Source organism: Trematosphaeria pertusa, assembly GCF_010094035.1.
Source record: "Trematosphaeria pertusa strain CBS 122368 unplaced genomic scaffold BU26scaffold_5, whole genome shotgun sequence".
Classification (NCBI taxonomy): domain Eukaryota; kingdom Fungi; phylum Ascomycota; class Dothideomycetes; order Pleosporales; family Trematosphaeriaceae; genus Trematosphaeria; species Trematosphaeria pertusa.
The window spans coordinates 156,832-173,488 of NW_022987216.1; the positions used below are offsets into that span (position 1 = coordinate 156,832).

Consider the following 16,657-nt stretch of genomic DNA (forward strand, 5'->3'; position numbering starts at 1 on the left):
ACCGCGGCTCCTACCTTTCGAGTTTCGGTCGTCGATAAGCGCACAGGCCAGCGAAGATGACGACTTCAGACCATCACTCGTCGGCTTCGCTCTTCGGCAGCATCAACAAACTCTTACATTGTCTTAGTCACCTTCTCTAGACACTTTCTCATGTAATGATATAGCGCAAGAAGAGCTGGGGAAACCATATAGCGCGGACTTATGAGTCTCTTAGGACAACGCCTCCAGCCGACATCTTTGGATAACAGAAAGCCCTGGAAGGCGCAGCGACTACGGTCCACGAACGGTCGACTCTGAAAAGGCGCTCCTCCATACCTTCATTGGGCTGTTGCAAGCTCGAATTGAGCACACTCCGCTTTTTATACGGAGACTACCCTCCGCTTTGAAAGCTGGAAGAATGCTTCGCTAGCAAGAAATTGTGGGAAACGACGACGCATTGGGGAGGCTTGAAAACAGTTAAGCTACCGCTACTAATGATCGTCCTAGCGTTCGTCGCTCTGACGTGATAGCGAAACATACTTCAGTAAAGGCGTCCGCATTCTCCCACGCCTTCGGTAGGAACAAGACCATGGGTGCCCTTGGATTCAGAACTCGCTGCCTGGTTTACTTTAGATATCCGGGGGCGGTGAATGAGTTGCTGAAGCCCTTCTCGCTGGCATTTGTCCGGACGCCAACGCCGCCTTATTGGAGCAAAAGAGAGCTCAAAGGCATACTGATCGGAATATGAAATCGAAAAAACGGCCAAGACCGCTAGAAGCATTTGAGGTTGCCACAAACTTTTCATCTGCTTGTTGAAGCTTCGTCCCCGAAAAAGGAGTGACTGGGCGAATTTCAATACGCCTGACGTCGCCCTTCACCGCTTCGTCAAACCCGACATTAGCGAGAATGAAATTACCAGAGGTCGGGTGAAAGTAGGAAGGTCCTTCACTTCACTTCACTTCACGTGGCTCTCGCTCTCTACTCAAGTCATAAAAGATCCTCTCTCTGGATTTTTTCTTCCGCCAGCTCGACAACAGACTCAACTGATCCACGTAAAACTCCGGGTTCAGCACAGTTACATTGTGGTCGTGAAGGTCTTCAACTAACCTACGAAAGTGAGCGGCTCTAGCAATAAATATGTTGAAGAAACTGACGCAAAAGTGGCAGTTCTCGCCATGCCCATCCCGCCCAGTTCTCCCGGCGGATCCCCGTCGACCGTCATCCTCTCCAAATGCGGCGACGTCGTTCTCGTTCCCAGCAAGGGCAATCAGGCGCCTGGAAAGCTCCTCGTATCTTCAGCGTTCCTGCGCGGAGCGTCTTCCGTTTTCGATAAGATGTTAGATGGGCGGTTCGCCGAAGGCCAGGCTTTGTCATCTGCCAACCCGAGTGAGATACCACTTCCAGATGATGACTTCGGATGCATGCTGCTTCTCTGCATGATCATTCACCTGCAGACCTCCGACATCCCGAGGCGGCTCGATATCATTCCTTTGGCCGACTTCGCCATCCTCTGCGACAAGTATGACTGCGTCGATGCTGTCCGACCTTGGAGCAGGGTCTGGGTCTTGGAATTGCTTCCCAAGCCGGATGTCGCTGGCTTTGAGAAGCTTCTCATGGTGGCATACGCTCTCGACTTGCCAGATGAGTTCTACAAGGTCACTCAGAGCCTCATACGAGACCGCACTTTCTCTTTCGACACTGAGGTAGCGAGCCATGGAACCGATTTCCTTCCTCTGGTTGTGTTCGGTAAGTGGTTCCATGCAGAATCATCTCGTTCTTTACAACTGACGTACGATGCAGCTCGTCTCCAGAAGGGCCAGAAGCTATACCAGCACCTAGCAGTCGCCGCTCTGAACCCCGACTATGTGAACCAGGTCTTGTTCAGCGGCTGTACCCATTCAAAAGAGGTATATTGCAATTATCTAATAAAGCTCAAGAGCGCAGGACTCTGGCCGACAAAAGCCCTGGATTTGGCGGAGTATCGCCGTCGGTTGTCACGAATCGATTCCGTCGCGAACGGCTCATGCAACACGTACTACTGCGGTTGCAAGCGAGGAACAAATATCATGTCGGTCGTCATAGAAAAGGTGGATCATGTCCTCAACTCGGTGACCGGAATGTGCTTGGACTGTGTCTATCAAGCAGCGATGAAGGGCAAGGAGGGCGAATGCCGGCTACAGCATTCTGAAGGGGCGTTTTAGTCTCCTTGCAATGGAGTCAATCGCCGAAGGCACATGGTATGGGTCCTTTCCTTTACCTGTGCATCAGGCCTAACAATAGAAAGAGACGCGAGTCAAGCTTATGGAACGAGCGCATACGAAAAACGGCCCTTCGTAAGTGCTCAGAGTTCGATCGCGAGCACAGCATCAAAGCAAACAAAGACAAGCCCAGCATGACTATCATGCCAGCATGGGCGACATCAAGTATGCTGGTTCTTTGCTAAACAAGCTTGAATATCCAAGAGCTGAGGTAGCGCTGGAGGGAGGCTCACTCTCCTAGGGTTTGCTTTTCCTGTATGAGCCAGTCTACATTCTTCTTCAACTAGTACTATCTCAGATGTCGGGCCTCTGAATTCGAATACACAATTGCTACCTCGATGGCTACTTTTCTTCATTTCGCGCATCTCCCTCTGCTATGGATGAAGTAACACCCGGATTCAGCCTTTCTTCTGCTGTTGTTTCCGTCTGATATTTTGCGAGCGCTTCGGCGACTCAGACGTGGATGGCTGAGGCTGCATAGACGCCCGCGTCAAAAGGTGATATAGATTACACAACGAAAAGAGCATCGAGGGCCTCCGTGTGCAGAACTTTAACCGTTGGATGCGCCATGCGTAAGGACCAATGGCATGTCCTCCCATGAAGCATTTGCTTACATACTACCGAGGTAACGATGCTTCAATACTACATCAAGCGGACGGCACCTCTTCTTTCAGGGTCTGATCAATCATCGCCTGCGCCGCCGCTCTCCCCCTCTCCGCTACGACCAACTTTCCGATCCTAACAGCGACTCCCTTGAGCCCAGAAAAAGGCTCCAACACGCTAGCCTTCAACCCGACATCATCCTCCCCAACCGCATCCGGAAAATCGTCTACCCAATGCACACTCACAACCCTCAAATTCAGCGCATACTTCCCCAGCACCGCACATAGCGCGCGACTCCGCGGCTGAACCTTCTTAACGCATTCCGCCAAGCTGATTTCGCGCGCCGGCCACAGTTCTTCTTTCACGCCCGACGGCCAGACGTAGACTTTCCGCTGTGTCTGCATCCACGTGAGATCGATGCGGACGACTATTTTGCTGAGGAGAGCGACGTAGGGAGAGCGAGCGAGCGAACGATATGTGCGGTCGAGGCTGTAGCGGAAGGTTTTATCGTGCGATGTCAGAGGATCGACTTCGAAAGCGACGCGGGAGAGGACTTCGGAGGCGATTTGCTTGCACACGAGAAGCAAGTTGGTCGGTGGTAGAGCGCCGTGGAAAGCTAGGATGCCGAGGTCGTCGTGGCGGTTGGTGCGGTAGTGGACGTTATCTTCCGTGCCGGCAGGGAAGACCCCTTTGTGGATATACGGCCACGCGGACCAATTAATGTATGGGTTGTTCAAATCGATGAGTATGGGGATTCGCAGTTCCTGTAACGAGCTGGCGTAGGATGCGTATATCATATCTCTTATTTCTCTGGGGAGCTGCAGAAATGGGAACGGTTTGGGTTTTAAGAGGCGTTTGTAGCTGGCCTTTCGATTCTGCGCGGGTCGGTCGAGCCATCGACGCTTGCGGTACCACGAAGCTGGTGGAAGTAATGGAGCAGACTTCTCTCGACCTCGCATCTTCTCGTTTTCCTCTTCATCATTCGTCCTGCCGCGTCCTGGGAATGGCATTTCGCTGCACAGGCTGAGAGATGCGGCGACTGGGATAAAGCAGCACACAAAGAATAAGAATCTTGAAAGGGCGTGGTATGTGGAGTGTGGTAGTGATAGTGATGGAGGAGGTCAATGAGCGTTCTAAGATTATAGGGTGTCTCGTTGCCTTGAGGATGTCCGTTGCAAGAGTGAATTGCGAGCCCGAACTCAGCCGCAGCCGCAGCGATAAGATGGAAAATAGGCAGCTAAAGGCGTCGTAGAGCTATTGGGATTGCAGAGGCCGCGGTGGCGAAGATCGTCGTCAAAACAGCGTCGTTTGCGTTTGTAGGTAGGCAACAGTGGTCCCAGCCACGGAAAGTCCAACCGGATCAGCGCTATCCAAAAGCGGCCTAGCATCTCGGCAACCCCAACCCCTTGGCGGCGCAGGTATACGCAACCCCAGCCACAACCCCAACCCTCCGCTGACGGATTCCTTGGAGATGACCCGGCTGAACAGGATAAACACCTCGCCCTCGCATTTGCACTGTACATCTACCGGAACCTTCAATATCGATATCGCCGCTTCTCGTCGTACAGACCTCGACATTTTCATCCCTCGCTCCTCCAATTCGCCGTGTGTCACCGTGGCGGCGCCGTGGCGTCCCTCACTCTCCGGTCGTACCAAATTTTCCGGGCTCCATTTCAAATACCTTCCTCGCGTCTCCCAGGGTGTAGATATCTACCTTGGCTTTAGATCTTGCGATTGAGGAAAGGTCTACGCCAGTTACAGGGGCCGTTCGCCTCGCATTCGAACCGCGGGCGAAGCGCATGTGAAAGAAGACTTGGTTTATTTGCCCACGGACCTGAGATTGAGGAGAGCCGGCGTAACTTGGTTGGCCATAGCGCTTCATTTAAGCTGCAGTATGAGGAGGGCCTCGTAGGCTAATCGCCCCGTTCCGGACCTGGTCAACGGATTTGTTTCTCCACGTACTGGGTTTGGGTCGCAAGGACGACATTGCGTACGACTGCCGCAATATAAAGAGCGTGGGAATTTCGCGGTCTCGACTTTTCTCGCCTTTACGCCCGACCGACTCTACTCTCCCCCCCCCTCTACGCCGCTCACCATGCGTTCAATTCTCGCCCCGGTGGTCCTGCTTTCGTCGGCGCTTCTTGCGCGCGCTGGAGGCATTGCGCAGAAAGATTTCTCGGGCATCGGGAATATATTTGTTCTGAACTCGAGCGACTGGCCGAGTGCGACGCCCGATCAGAAGGTCGGCTGCTTGGACGACAATGGGAAGTTCATCAATCCAGATGATGAGGAGGACTGCGGCGTATTCACAAGACTGGCCAACTATCCCTACACGCTCTCGACCAAGAAGGGCAACTGCACGTTCGACGACGCGACACAAGAGAAGAACACGGATAGCTGGTATGGCAAGAGCGATAATGCGTGGAACTGCAACGGTACCCACAAGGCTGTGATCTACGATGAGCTCTACACTATCGTAAGTCGTCAGCTCCGATAATGCCCCCACCGTGCTAACTATCTCGCAGGATGGCTTCCCATACGTCTTCTTATGCTGGGGCGACATCGCTTGCTACTATGATGTTAAGAAGGTTCCGGGGAAGAACGAGACATTGTCGCTGTGGCAATTCCGATGGGGCTCCCACCAGATGGGCATAACACCAGGACACATGCAGGCGCAGCTGCTGTGGAACAAGATTGGAGATCTACCGAAGAGGGAGGACATGGAGAATATTCCGAGCCCGAGGATTACACTGGAAGATGGATTACAGATACCTCTGGAAGGTCAACAGTTGAGCGCATAAAGATCGCACACGTGGTCAATATTAAGGATGGGGGCGCAAGAAGGGCGTTGATTATGTGAATGAAAAGATACCTGGTTCCGACCTCTAATGTGCATGATATTCGGTGCATACGTACCTCCACTGCTGCATGTTCTTATCTCTTTTCCGCCCAAGTTCATCTCTCTAATTCCCCGTTCGAGCACGTCCTCGCATATCAGACTCATACTAGGGAAAGCGGAGCCTGGAGGTCCTCAACCAACTGAGCGCACTCGATTTGTACGACGGCTTAGCGGTACGGATACCTTTTGGATCTTTATACTGCGCTCGAAGTTCCGCTTCGAAACCCGACGCCTAGGTATAGGATGACAGAAACGCAAGCAGAGAAGTCTGAGGGGAACCACGACGCGCAGGCTTTTCTCATCCGTGGCGGCGGTCGAAATGATTACTATTGAAGGCCACCTGCTCGAGCTTGACCAAGACTTCATGCCTCGGCACATATTCTTCAAAGGGAGCATCGCCCCACTGGAGCCTTAACCACCGAAGTAGTATGTTTCACTATCTATCTGACTCCTAACGCACGTCAAATACAAGAAGCCGGTCGGAGTTAGGTTTTCTTAACCCCGAGACCCGCACATAGCTTCCCAGCTTATCACAAACCTTCGTGGCACCACTTCCTACCTGCCTTACACCGCAACCCTACCAGAATCTACCGGAGGTCGTTCAGTACTGTAGATATCACGGAATAGATGCATGATGTTACGCTGGCCAAGCATCCAAAATACTCTTTTGAGGAAGCAATGCGGCTCGGCGTCTTACATATTGCTGGATAGAGCAAGTGAGTAAGCCGTATACCTGATGAGCTTAGTGCACATTTAGAGCTTGGATTTCCCCTCTTGGCGCGCGGGGCGCTGCTTCTTGCATTATTAATGTTTGGCAAACGTTGCACCATGCGGCAGTGGTGGCACGGATTCGTCCCGCCGGTGGCTCTGGGTGAGATAGTGCGAGAATTGTACTTCCGCCGAGCTGTGATCGATGTGGAGCGCAGGGTCCGGAGCGGCGACTGCGAGGGCGAGAGATGGGCCAAATGTCAAATGATGGTACGATCTTACTATAGGGCAGCATGGATACGCTGACGACAGCTGTTAATGGAGGCTGCCTGTGGAGTGCCTGAAAGCGATCGATACTTTAAGCTGTGGCATAGCTAGAGGTGTATAAAGCTTGTCCGTCCCACATACTTCGTTCCTAGGCTTCAGACTTCCTTTCTACCACTTCAATCCAAAGCATCAAAGCAAAATTCCTTCAAAATGGCAACCAACTTCCACTTCATCAACAACGAGGTACATCGCCCTCTTATCTCTTCCAACGTTTACTAATCTTTCTTCTAGTTCATCCCCGGCTCATCCACCGCCACCTACGCCGTCTACAACCCCGCCAGCGACTCCCTCGTCGGCAACATCAACCTCGCCCGCGAGTCCGAAGTCGACTCCGCCGTATCTGCCGCCCGCGCGGCCTACGAGTCTGGACCATGGAGCACCATGACCGGCGCCCAGCGCGCAGCCCTCATGCTCAAGTTCGCCGACCTGCTCGAAGCCAATGCTGGAGAGATTGCGAAGGCAGAGGTTCAAGCTATGGGCCAGCCTGTGGGAATCATGCAAGGCGCAATTGTGCCGAGTTGTGCGGGGACTTGGAGGTACTACGCAGGCTGGGCGGATAAGATTGAGGGGCAGACGTTCCCGGAGGAGGGCGGTTGGTGGAGATGTACGCAGTATGAGCCGTATGGTGTTTGTGCGGGAATTGGGCCTTGGAATGTGACAATTCTGTAAGTTTGATCGAATCAACTTAGATATCTAGCGTGCGAGTTGAGATGTTAATGGTGGCTGCGGATAGCTTCCTAAGGGGTCCTCGGGGATTTCGTGAGCGGATTTCTCGTGCGGCTTGCTGACGGATACAGGACCATGGCGTGGAAAATGGCTCCCGCGCTGGCCGCCGGAAATACATTCGTCTTCAAGGCGTCAGAGAAGTCGCCGTATAGTGTCCTGATTCTAGCTCGTCTGTTCAAGGAAGCCGGGTTCCCGGCTGGAGTTGTCAACATCCTCTCTGGAGATGGCGCGACCGGCGCTCTTATGGCCTCGCATATGGACATTGATAAGATCTCGTTCACTGGCAGCGGCGCCAGCGGGCGTAAGGTCATCGATGCGGCGCAAAAGAGCAACATGAAGAAGGTGACTCTGGAATTGGGCGGCAAGTCGCCATCTCTCGTGTTTGCTGATGCGGATATCGAGAATGCGCTCACTGGGTACGTACCGCATTGCACTTCCCATCCCTCCGGCATTTTGAAAAGAAGCGGATACGAGCGGAATTCATTGACCATGGGTTTAATGACTTGCATATTCTCGTTTTGGTGTCGAAAAGTTACTTCCGAAGGCACTCGATCGGTTGTGTATGTAGCTAACGGCATCCTAGAAACTCCCAAGGCTTTCTCTTCAACAGCAGTCAAGCTTGCATCGCCGCCTCGCGGCTCTTCGTCCACTCCTCCATCGCCGACAAATTCATCGAGGGCCTGAAGGCGCGCTTCGCCGGCGCAGAGGGCATCATGGGCGACCCCTCCGAGCCGACCACCATGCTGGGTCCGCTTGCCGACACTAAGCAGCTAGAGCGCGTACTGGGCTTCATCGAGTCCGGCAAGTCCGAAGCGAAGCTGCTTGTCGGCGGCGAGCGTAAGGGTGACAAGGGCGCATTTGTGCAGCCGACGATTTTTCTGAACCCGGGCAAGGAGAGCAAGATTTATAAGGAGGAAATCTTCGGCCCAGTATTATCCGTATTGACATTTGAGACAGAGGAGGAGGCTATTAAGCTGGCGAATGATACGTCGTATGGCCTTTCTGGTACGTATTGCTTTTCCTGCTCCTATGTTAGCGTTAGGAACGCTTCAACTGACGCGCCAACAGCTTGCATATACACCGGAAGCGCATCGCGCGCTCTCCGTCTCGCGTCCAAGATCAAGGCTGGCACCATTGCGGTTAACGGCTCCTTCATGCCAGACAACAACACGCCCTTCGGCGGGTACAAGATGAGTGGTACCGGCAGGGAACTCGGAAAGGAGGGTTTGATGGCGTATCTGCAGGCGAAGACGATCAAGATCAACATGGGTGTGTAAGCGCGATGGGCGCAGTCAGTAAAGCCAATAGTGAGAGATGGACATAGTTAGTTCTTGTATCGCATCTAAATGAAGCCGATGGGTTAACATACTTTGAGCTTATATCCTCTTCCTGTCCGCCAAAGTGTATGCCTTAAGTGGGGATACTTTGCGTCCCTTAGTTCACGCGCCTCCCGGAAGAAGCACAGTGGCAGCACGGTGATCTCGTCAGCGTGCCAGGAGCCTTGGAGGGCTCCGCAGCGTTTTGTATGAAGGGGTAGTGAAGTGGATAGCATGCTGAAGTCCTCAGGATCGTGCATAGAAAGGTGGATGAGTTGCTGTCATCGCAAAGCTTAGTCCCACTCGCACCTGCACCACTCTCTCCTCAGCTTTTGTGCTCCTTCCATATCCTCATCTCGCCCAAAAAAAGTGTAAACAAACCACCCTCACGCTCCTGCCTTCACCCACGCGGCCGCCTACGCACGTGCACCCTGCCTCATCCCTCACCTGCACTCTTACCCGCCCACACATTTAATTGTCCTATATATATTATTTAAAAACCGCTCCATTTCATAATTCGCATCATGGGTGGGCTAGTGGTCAAACCGGGGAAACAAAAAGCTCATCGCACATCGAGCAACCCCAACGGGCTATCGAAGGTACAACTCACAACGGTCTGGAATATTGACCGCGAGCTACCGCCACTAGGAAGCTAATAGCCTATTACAGCGTTAAGGCTATAGCTGGGATAGCAGATGCCGGGAGTAGTCGACGGTTCGAATCCGTTGTTCTACAAATCCCAATTTGAACGCTAAAAGAAATAACTTCTAAAGTTATTTTTTTGCGAATTTTATTTCACCTTAGATTCTTTTTTTTACTGCCATGCGTGGAGGGTAGAGGGTAGCACAGCAGGTAGGAGTAGGGAGAAAGGAAGTAGGATAGTAAAGATGGCGTAGAAGCGGGTACGAAAGAATCTCTCAACTACATCTACTCTGACTCATGCGGCGGCGCGCCCCATCCCCCACCACCAGGCGTCTTGATGATAAACTGCTCTCCCTCCTTCAACTTCACGATGCCCCGCGGCCCTAGACTCACAATCCTGCTCTCGCCATCCTCCACCTTCTTGATCAAGTTCTGCCCCGCCTCTCCCTCCTCACCACCGTCCATACCATAAGGCCGACTCACCCTCCGCTCCGAAATCATCGAGAAGGTTAAGGGCTCCCTGCATTCAATAACCCTGGTGACGCCGTCGCCACCGTTGCGCTGACCTCTCCCACCAGAACCGCGTCTGATGCTGAATTCGCGGAGGAGGATCGGGTATCGCTTTTCGAGAACCTCGACGTCGGAGATGCGCGTGTTGGTCATGTGGACGTGGACGGCGGACGCGCCGTTCCAAGTCGGACCCGCGCCTGCGCCACCGCAGATCGTCTCGCCGTAGGCGAACTTGTACCCGTCGCCTTCTTTGCGGTCGCGGCCGCCGAAGAAACCGATGCTGTTCATGCAGCCGTGCGAGGCTGCGCAAGCACGAAAGGCCTTGAGGATGACGTCGACGATGCGCTGCGAGGTCTGCGTGTTGCCCGCGTATACCGCGGCGTAGTGGCTTGGGTTCAGGATTGAGCCTTTTGGGTTGATGACGTTGATGGAGGAGAGGCAGCCTTGGTTGAGCGGGATGTCTTCGTTGATGAGGCAGCGGAGGGAGTAGATGATTGCGCTGAGGCAGATGCTGGGCGGTGCGTTGTTGTTTCCCAGGCATTCGGGGCCGGTGCCGGCGAAGTCGAAGTCTGCAGAGCCGTCTTCTCTTGTGCGGATCGAGAGTGCAATACGTGTGCCGTTATCGAGGGAGTCGGTGGCGCGAAGAGGGCGGCCGCGCACGCGGGTGTGCGTTTGCTGCAAGAATTTGCGAACTGCGATTTCAGCGTTCGATTGGATGGCGGACATGTAGAACTGCACTGTGTGCTGGCCATACTCCGTGATAAGGTCTTCAATGAGTGAAGCGCCTTTCGCGTTGGCTGCGATCTGTGCCTTGAGATCCGACAGGTTGTCTGATAAGCTTCGCGTTCCCACGCAATTTGGATGCTGGGCAGGTTCATCGACGAGGATCCTGGTGATGCCAGCTTCATCGAACACACCACCGGAGACTAGTTTGAAAGAAATGATGCTAGCACCTTCCTGATGCAATGTCGTCGCATTCGCATTTCCCGAAATGCCTTCGTAACCGCCGATATCGCGGTGGTGACCGCGCGACGCTGTGTAGAAGACGATGTTGCCCAGCGCGCCGAAGACAGGTGTGATGACTGTAATGTCGGGGAGGTGGGTACCGCCGGAGATGGGATGATTGGCGACAAGAACATCACCAGGTTGGAGCGTTGAGCCGTGGCGCTCATGCTGATATTTTACAGCATATGCCATGCTGCCCAAGTGGACAGGCACATGCGGCGCATTCGCCACCAGGTCTCCAGTCGGGCCGAAGATGGCACAAGAGAAGTCAAGACGCTCCTTGATGTTGATGCTCACGGAAGTTTTCTGTAGTGTGCGGCCCATTTGTTCCGCTATCGACATGAAGCGGTGTCCGAAAATGGATAGTTGGATGGCATCCGGAGCTTTTGGTAGGCTGGAGTCCCTCGGGCAGCTTTCTTCTCTCCCTTCGGAATCAGGATCCCCCCGCTCGCCAACCTCCGGCTTCCTTAGCTCGATTTCGGAGTTGGGACTGCTCTTCTCCACGGCTCCGACGTGGAGGATGACATGATCTCTAAGGATACTTGCTATAGATGAGGGCGTGACTACGATGGTCTGGGTATTGTCGATGATGACTGCAGGGCCGGGTATATGAGTTTTCGCGACCAGAGAACTTAAGCGGAATACTGGAACATCTAGCCATCCATGCTGTTGAAAGTAGGCTCGAGAGTGCCTTTCTGGCTTCACGGAGTTTGGTGCCGTTGCGGCACTCAACTCCTTCATGAAATTGTACTCTGGCCTGCTGTACTCCTTTGCGACGCCGCGGACGCGGACGTCATCGATCAAGATCTTGCGCCCAGGCAGCAGGAAGGTGAACTCCCTCTTGTGTCTCTCCTCGAAGGCTGCCTTGAAGTTGCCATCAACTGGAAGCGGCGTCATGATTTGGGTGTCGGAGCCGTCATATCTGAGGTTCAAAAATCTCTGAATTTCGAGACCAGGCGCTGATGTTGCTCCCTGGTCAGCCAGACCTAGAAGTACGCGATCTTCTATCTGCTTGAACCTCTTGGCAATCAGCTGTTCGGAAGAATGTTCAAGCGTCAGCGAGCAGGGCTCCTGAGCTTCTTCAACGAGGTCTGCGAGTGCCATTCCGTACGCGGAGAGCACGCTGGAGTACTTGTGGATGATGACAGTATGAATTCCAAGCTTTTCGGCGATGGAGCATGCGTGCTGCCCACCGGCCCCGCCAAACACCGCGAGCCGGTGATGCGACGTATTGAAGCCTTTGCCCTCAGTTAAGGCGCGAATGGGTCGACACATTGCTTCATTTGCGACGTTTAGGAACCCTTCCGCGATTTCTTCTGGTGATATAAGTCTCTGAATATCCTCGCTAATCGAGGTGGCCAGCTCATGGAAAAGGGCAGCGGTTCGCTCATGATCTAGTGGGAGGTTCTCTTCGGGACCGAAGATGCACGGAAAGTATGCGGGGATTAAGCGGCCTAAGAATAGATTTGCGTCGGTGACAGTAAGTGGTCCTCCTGCGAGCATGGTTAGCCTATACCCTGCGTCGAGAAAGCTGAGGAAGTCGACATATCTTAGCTTTACCTGTTGAAGGTCTCCGGGAACGCCGTTCCCGAGTCCAAGCTACGACATGCCGGTAGGCTTACTGCGATAAACGTACCTTTCCTGTAGCACGCCGGCCCCGGATGAGCGGAGGCGCTTTCAGGACCGACGTGGAACAAGCCATTCTTCCAGGCTAATATACTTCCACCACCAGCAGCAACTGTATTGATATCTAGTTGTGGGCACTGGATCGTAACACCGGCGGTAGTAGTCTCGAAGACGTGTTCGAGCTCTCCACCAAAACGACTGACATCCGTAGAGGTCCCGCCCATGTCGAAGCCAATGACAGGTACCTTGTCAATAGTATAACTAGTCCTGGCGTAGCCAACGACCCCACCAGCAGGCCCAGAGAGGATTGCGCGAAGCCCAGTCAAGCGATCGATATCGACGAGACCACCGTCGCTCTGCATGAATTGACACTGCGCTCCTGCCAAGGATCTGCGGAAACCGCTCTTAAATGTCCTGGCATAGTCTTTGATCGCTGGAGTCAAATACGCATCTGCGGAGGCGCTCATGCCTCGTGAGATCAGTTTGATCATTGGAAGTAATGCTGAGCTCTTGGATATGCTCGTGAAGCCCTCCTCTTCTGCCAGCTGCCCTGCGATGTTCTCGTGGTCCGGAAAAGTGTAACTGTGGGCGAAGCAGATACTTACGCTAGTGAAGCCTCTGGATCGGAGATCTCGGAGCGAACGTCTTGTTGCTTCAATTTCGAGGGGCAGGAGCACTCGTACCACATCGCCGCTCTGGCCTATGCGGAGACGAGAATCGGAAGCTACGTCTATGCATCCGGCAAAGGGATCTTTCGCGGAATCTTCCAACGTGACGCGCTCCTCAACCTCGACGACTTCGGAGTAGAGAACATCTGGCTTGTTGATGGCAAGGTCGAAAAGCTTTGGTCGCGCTTGGTAGCCGATCTCGAGGGCGTCCCTGAAGCCCTTCGTAATGAGCAATGCAATGCGCTCGCCTTTTCTCTCTAAGAGCGCATTCGTCGCGACCGTCCTGCTCCGATATCAGCATCCGAATGGCGAACGACGGGTTCAAGCGCTTACGTTCCCATCCGTATTACTCCAATTCGTGAATAGTCAAGCTTGTCATTGCGAGGAATATTCGCGCCAGTAAAATTTTCTAGTATTCGCCGTATGCCTTCTGTAGGAGCATCTTGGTAGTTCTCGGGATCGACCGACAGCAGCTTCACGACAATGTCCTCGCCACGATTGTCTTGCGGTATGCCAATGCAATCCGTGAATGTGCCACCTCTCTAGAAAGCATGTTAGCGAAACCGAATACTCGGGCTAGATGACTAACGTCGATGAAGATATCTATCTTCGGTTCCACTTCGTTGGGGCCGGAAGGCATTGTGTCAGGTGATCTATGGCTGGGCTACCAAGTAAATGCTTGTGTGAGGGCCATTGCAGGCCTTTTGATGCCGGGTAGTAGCAGGCTTATTCCCGCAGGCAGACCCACTGTAGGCGATGAAAGTGCGCGCATCGGAGAAAAGCGACGATTGCCGTTCCCCACATCGGAGGTATGCGATAACCCCTCGCGCAGCCGCCCCCATCCTTGGAGGCGTAGCACCTACCCTGAAAGAAACAAAACCGAACCTTCGGTCTGCTGCGACGGTATCCACGCTAGGTTTTTCTCCACCGGGGTCGGTTCTGTGCCGTCTTTCTCGTCTCAGCGGAGGAGGAATAATACTCCGCTCTCGCCTCTCTTTCGCTCATGTGCGATTCAACCGCCTGACTGCGAGGAGTCTGAAGATGCAATGGCTGGGACGCCAGCGACCGCTGTATCGAACCGACTAAGCCGAAGTGCCAACGCCTGCCAAAGATGTCGGCGGCGGAAGCAGAAAGTGAGCCTTCCGCAGAGAGAATAATTCTCAGTGTTGCATCCATGCTAACGTCGCCTGAAGTGTGATCTCAAATATCCGAGATGCTCCAGCTGTGAAAACGCTGGTGTTGCTTGCTTAAGCTACCATGCCGGCAAACAAGCAGAGGTGCCAAGGAACTATATCTCGAACCTTGAGACGGAGCTCGCAAGACTGAAGAAAGAACTGGAGGAGCTCCGTGGTTCGGTACCTCAAGAGAATGGATCACCCTCCAATGCTGTTTCGCCTCGTGGTGAAGTCGCTGCCATCACGCCGGCAAGGTCAAGCAGCATGAGTGGGTTAGAGGAGCATTTCGTGAACCAGCAAGAGCTTGTGAAGTCGATGGGGCTCGTTGTGCTGGAGCCGTCCAACCAGCCAAGATTCCTGGGAACCTCCAGTGGCGTAACGCTTGCGAAGATCGTTATGGCTTCAATGCAATGCCACATTTTGCCAACTCCGCCTTCTCCAACTGTCGAACTTGGTAGCGAGCCGGTATACAGCAGGCAGTCTTCGCTGCCTCCTCGCAGGGCTGCTGCACAGATCATCGACGCGTACTTCGAGTATCGGACCCCACATTATCCGATCGTAGATAGAACGGAGGTCGGTATGGCCATTGAGCAGGCGTATGGGAGAGCGAGAAGTACCTTAGTCCATGATGGCGAGATGGATCAAAGTCTGTTTATCTGTTTCATGGTCTTCGGGATCGGGTTATGCGGAATGCTTAACGCTGCTGGCGAACGTCCGCCGGAAAGCGAAGGCTGCTTCAACTCAGCCCTGCAATATCTGGACACCGTCTTGTCCTACTCTAAGAGTGACCTAGACACGCTGAGAACCATCCTCCTACTGGCTCAGTATATCTCCTTGATGCCGTCGAGAGGTAGTCTTTGGAGGTTGACGGGCCATGCGCTCCGAGTCGCTATTGATATTGGCTTGCATTGGGAAACAGATGCGATTCTCGGACTTGACCCCACCCTCCTTAACCGACGACGGCGACTGTTCTGGGCAGCATACCAGTTCGATAGGCTGTTAGCCATTACACTTGGACGACCGTTTGGCGTCGTCGATCCCAGCACAAGCGTCGGTTTCCCTAATCCGTACGAAGAGCGGCATCCGATAGCTGCGGCCGATGTCCATTTCCAAAAGATAGCGAACCACGTCGCCGCGCTTGCCAAGCTTGAGTCAGAGATCAAGCATGTATTGTATCATCAACTCCGCGAAAACTCGATTGCATATCCACGACCGAATTACTCCATCTGGCTGCAAAGCATCCAGCCACGACTCCAAGAGTGGCAGGCGACGGTCCCAGCGCCAACGAGCTCCTCTCCCCGGAGCATTTACTCCTGCGATAGTTGGTGGAGTGCCGTGTACAATAACGCCCTTTTGTTGCTGCACAGGCCGAATCCTCTCGTGCCGCAGCCGTCGGTGGAATCCTTGCGTATATGCTTCGAATCATCAACCCGACTGATTCGGGATGTGAAGGCCTTGCAGCGAGAGCATCGAATTGATATTCTTTGGGTTTGGACTCATCGGCTATTCATAGCTGGCCTGACCTTGATGTACTCCATCTGGAATTCTGAAGAGATCAAGGCGGCTTATCCGGTCGACGAAATCGTAAACACCATCCACTGCGGCGCCTCGACCCTCTCGGCGATCACAGAGCGGTTTCCAGGTGCGAATGGGTGCCGCGACGCTTTCGAAACACTAGCATCCGCCACAATGAAGAGGCTGCTGTCTCCTCAAAACCCGGTGACTCTTGGTCCCGACCTCGAGACGTTACAGCACAATTTCCCGAGCGCCCCCTGGACCCAGAACTTACAGCCTGAGAACTCCATAGAGGATGTATTCTCAATGCTGTCCAATGAGACCTTTTCGTTCAGCGAGATGCTTGGTTCCAACGCCCAGTGGGCGGCGGAATTCGTCGGCCTGGACCAGGACATCAGCTTTGAGTGGTAGTGGATCCATATTAGTGTCCCAAAACATCTTTGACGGTCGTCGCAAGGCCTGGCAAATCGTCGGCCGCCAGTACGGTCATCGTGCAGATTGACGGCTCCGTCTGCGACTGCGAAGGTAGATGGACATGGGCGAGAATGGGTTCAGGGGCTCGAGATGCATTTCTGAAGTGAGATGGGACGAAGCAGGCGTGAGGGAAGAACTCAGGAGGTCGGGAGGACGCTAGTGACTAATCAGATTTTGGCCCGTGCGTACCCCTCTTTCGGCCAGGCCATTTTCATGTAGACTTTAG

The 16,657-nt window shown here is 53.7% G+C and overlaps 6 protein-coding genes across 6 annotated transcripts; 4 read left to right on the forward strand and 2 right to left on the reverse strand.

Annotated features, from left to right (window-relative positions):
- Positions 1-1,154: 1,154 nt before the first annotated feature.
- Positions 1,155-2,180, forward strand: BU26DRAFT_562502 (uncharacterized protein; the record flags this gene model as incomplete). The annotated part of the gene is made up of 2 exons (XM_033833042.1): positions 1,155-1,725; positions 1,780-2,180. The coding sequence occupies 2 exons, from the start codon at positions 1,155-1,157 to the stop codon at positions 2,178-2,180; spliced, it is 972 nt and encodes a 323-aa protein (XP_033685530.1).
- A 487-nt stretch (positions 2,181-2,667) lies between these two features.
- BU26DRAFT_517360 (uncharacterized protein) lies at positions 2,668-4,147 on the reverse strand. The gene has a single exon (XM_033828559.1). It carries the CDS (start codon positions 3,848-3,850, stop codon positions 2,885-2,887), a length of 966 nt encoding a protein of 321 aa, XP_033685531.1. The 5' UTR covers positions 3,851-4,147; the 3' UTR covers positions 2,668-2,884.
- Positions 4,148-4,935: 788 nt separating this feature from the next.
- Positions 4,936-5,641, forward strand: BU26DRAFT_529755 (uncharacterized protein; the record flags this gene model as incomplete). Its single annotated transcript, XM_033830918.1, has 2 exons — positions 4,936-5,316; positions 5,366-5,641. The coding sequence occupies 2 exons, from the start codon at positions 4,936-4,938 to the stop codon at positions 5,639-5,641; spliced, it is 657 nt and encodes a 218-aa protein (XP_033685532.1).
- A 941-nt stretch (positions 5,642-6,582) lies between these two features.
- BU26DRAFT_480700 (aldehyde dehydrogenase) lies at positions 6,583-8,820 on the forward strand. The gene is made up of 5 exons (XM_033825713.1): positions 6,583-6,957; positions 7,006-7,439; positions 7,572-7,916; positions 8,084-8,505; positions 8,569-8,820. The coding sequence occupies exons 1-5, from the start codon at positions 6,925-6,927 to the stop codon at positions 8,775-8,777; spliced, it is 1,443 nt and encodes a 480-aa protein (XP_033685533.1). The 5' UTR covers positions 6,583-6,924; the 3' UTR covers positions 8,778-8,820.
- A 923-nt stretch (positions 8,821-9,743) lies between these two features.
- Positions 9,744-13,907, reverse strand: BU26DRAFT_562506 (uncharacterized protein; the record flags this gene model as incomplete). The annotated part of the gene is made up of 4 exons (XM_033833043.1): positions 9,744-12,466; positions 12,610-13,550; positions 13,601-13,809; positions 13,857-13,907. 4 exons carry the CDS (start codon positions 13,905-13,907, stop codon positions 9,744-9,746), a joined length of 3,924 nt encoding a protein of 1,307 aa, XP_033685534.1.
- A 210-nt stretch (positions 13,908-14,117) lies between these two features.
- Positions 14,118-16,591, forward strand: BU26DRAFT_453332 (uncharacterized protein). Its single transcript, XM_033824828.1, has 2 exons — positions 14,118-14,400; positions 14,461-16,591. The coding sequence occupies exons 1-2, from the start codon at positions 14,314-14,316 to the stop codon at positions 16,366-16,368; spliced, it is 1,995 nt and encodes a 664-aa protein (XP_033685535.1). The 5' UTR covers positions 14,118-14,313; the 3' UTR covers positions 16,369-16,591.
- Positions 16,592-16,657: the final 66 nt, after the last annotated feature.

What these genes read in the sequence shown, in the direction of transcription:
- BU26DRAFT_517360 (XM_033828559.1), bottom strand. Translation starts at nt 3,850, where the DNA reads ATGCCATTCCCAGGACGCGGCAGGACGAATGATGAAGAGGAAAACGAG.
- BU26DRAFT_480700 (XM_033825713.1), top strand. Translation starts at nt 6,925, where the DNA reads ATGGCAACCAACTTCCACTTCATCAACAACGAG. An exon ending in TCCACTTCATCAACAACGAG is followed by an intron (nt 6,958 to 7,005) that starts GTACATCGCCCT and finishes TCTTTCTTCTAG; the next exon opens with TTCATCCCCGGCTCATCCAC. An exon ending in CCTTGGAATGTGACAATTCT is followed by an intron (nt 7,440 to 7,571) that starts GTAAGTTTGATC and finishes TGACGGATACAG; the next exon opens with GACCATGGCGTGGAAAATGG.
- BU26DRAFT_453332 (XM_033824828.1), top strand. Translation starts at nt 14,314, where the DNA reads ATGGCTGGGACGCCAGCGACCGCTGTATCGAACCGACTAAGCCGAAGT. An exon ending in GTCGGCGGCGGAAGCAGAAA is followed by an intron (nt 14,401 to 14,460) that starts GTGAGCCTTCCG and finishes CGTCGCCTGAAG; the next exon opens with TGTGATCTCAAATATCCGAG.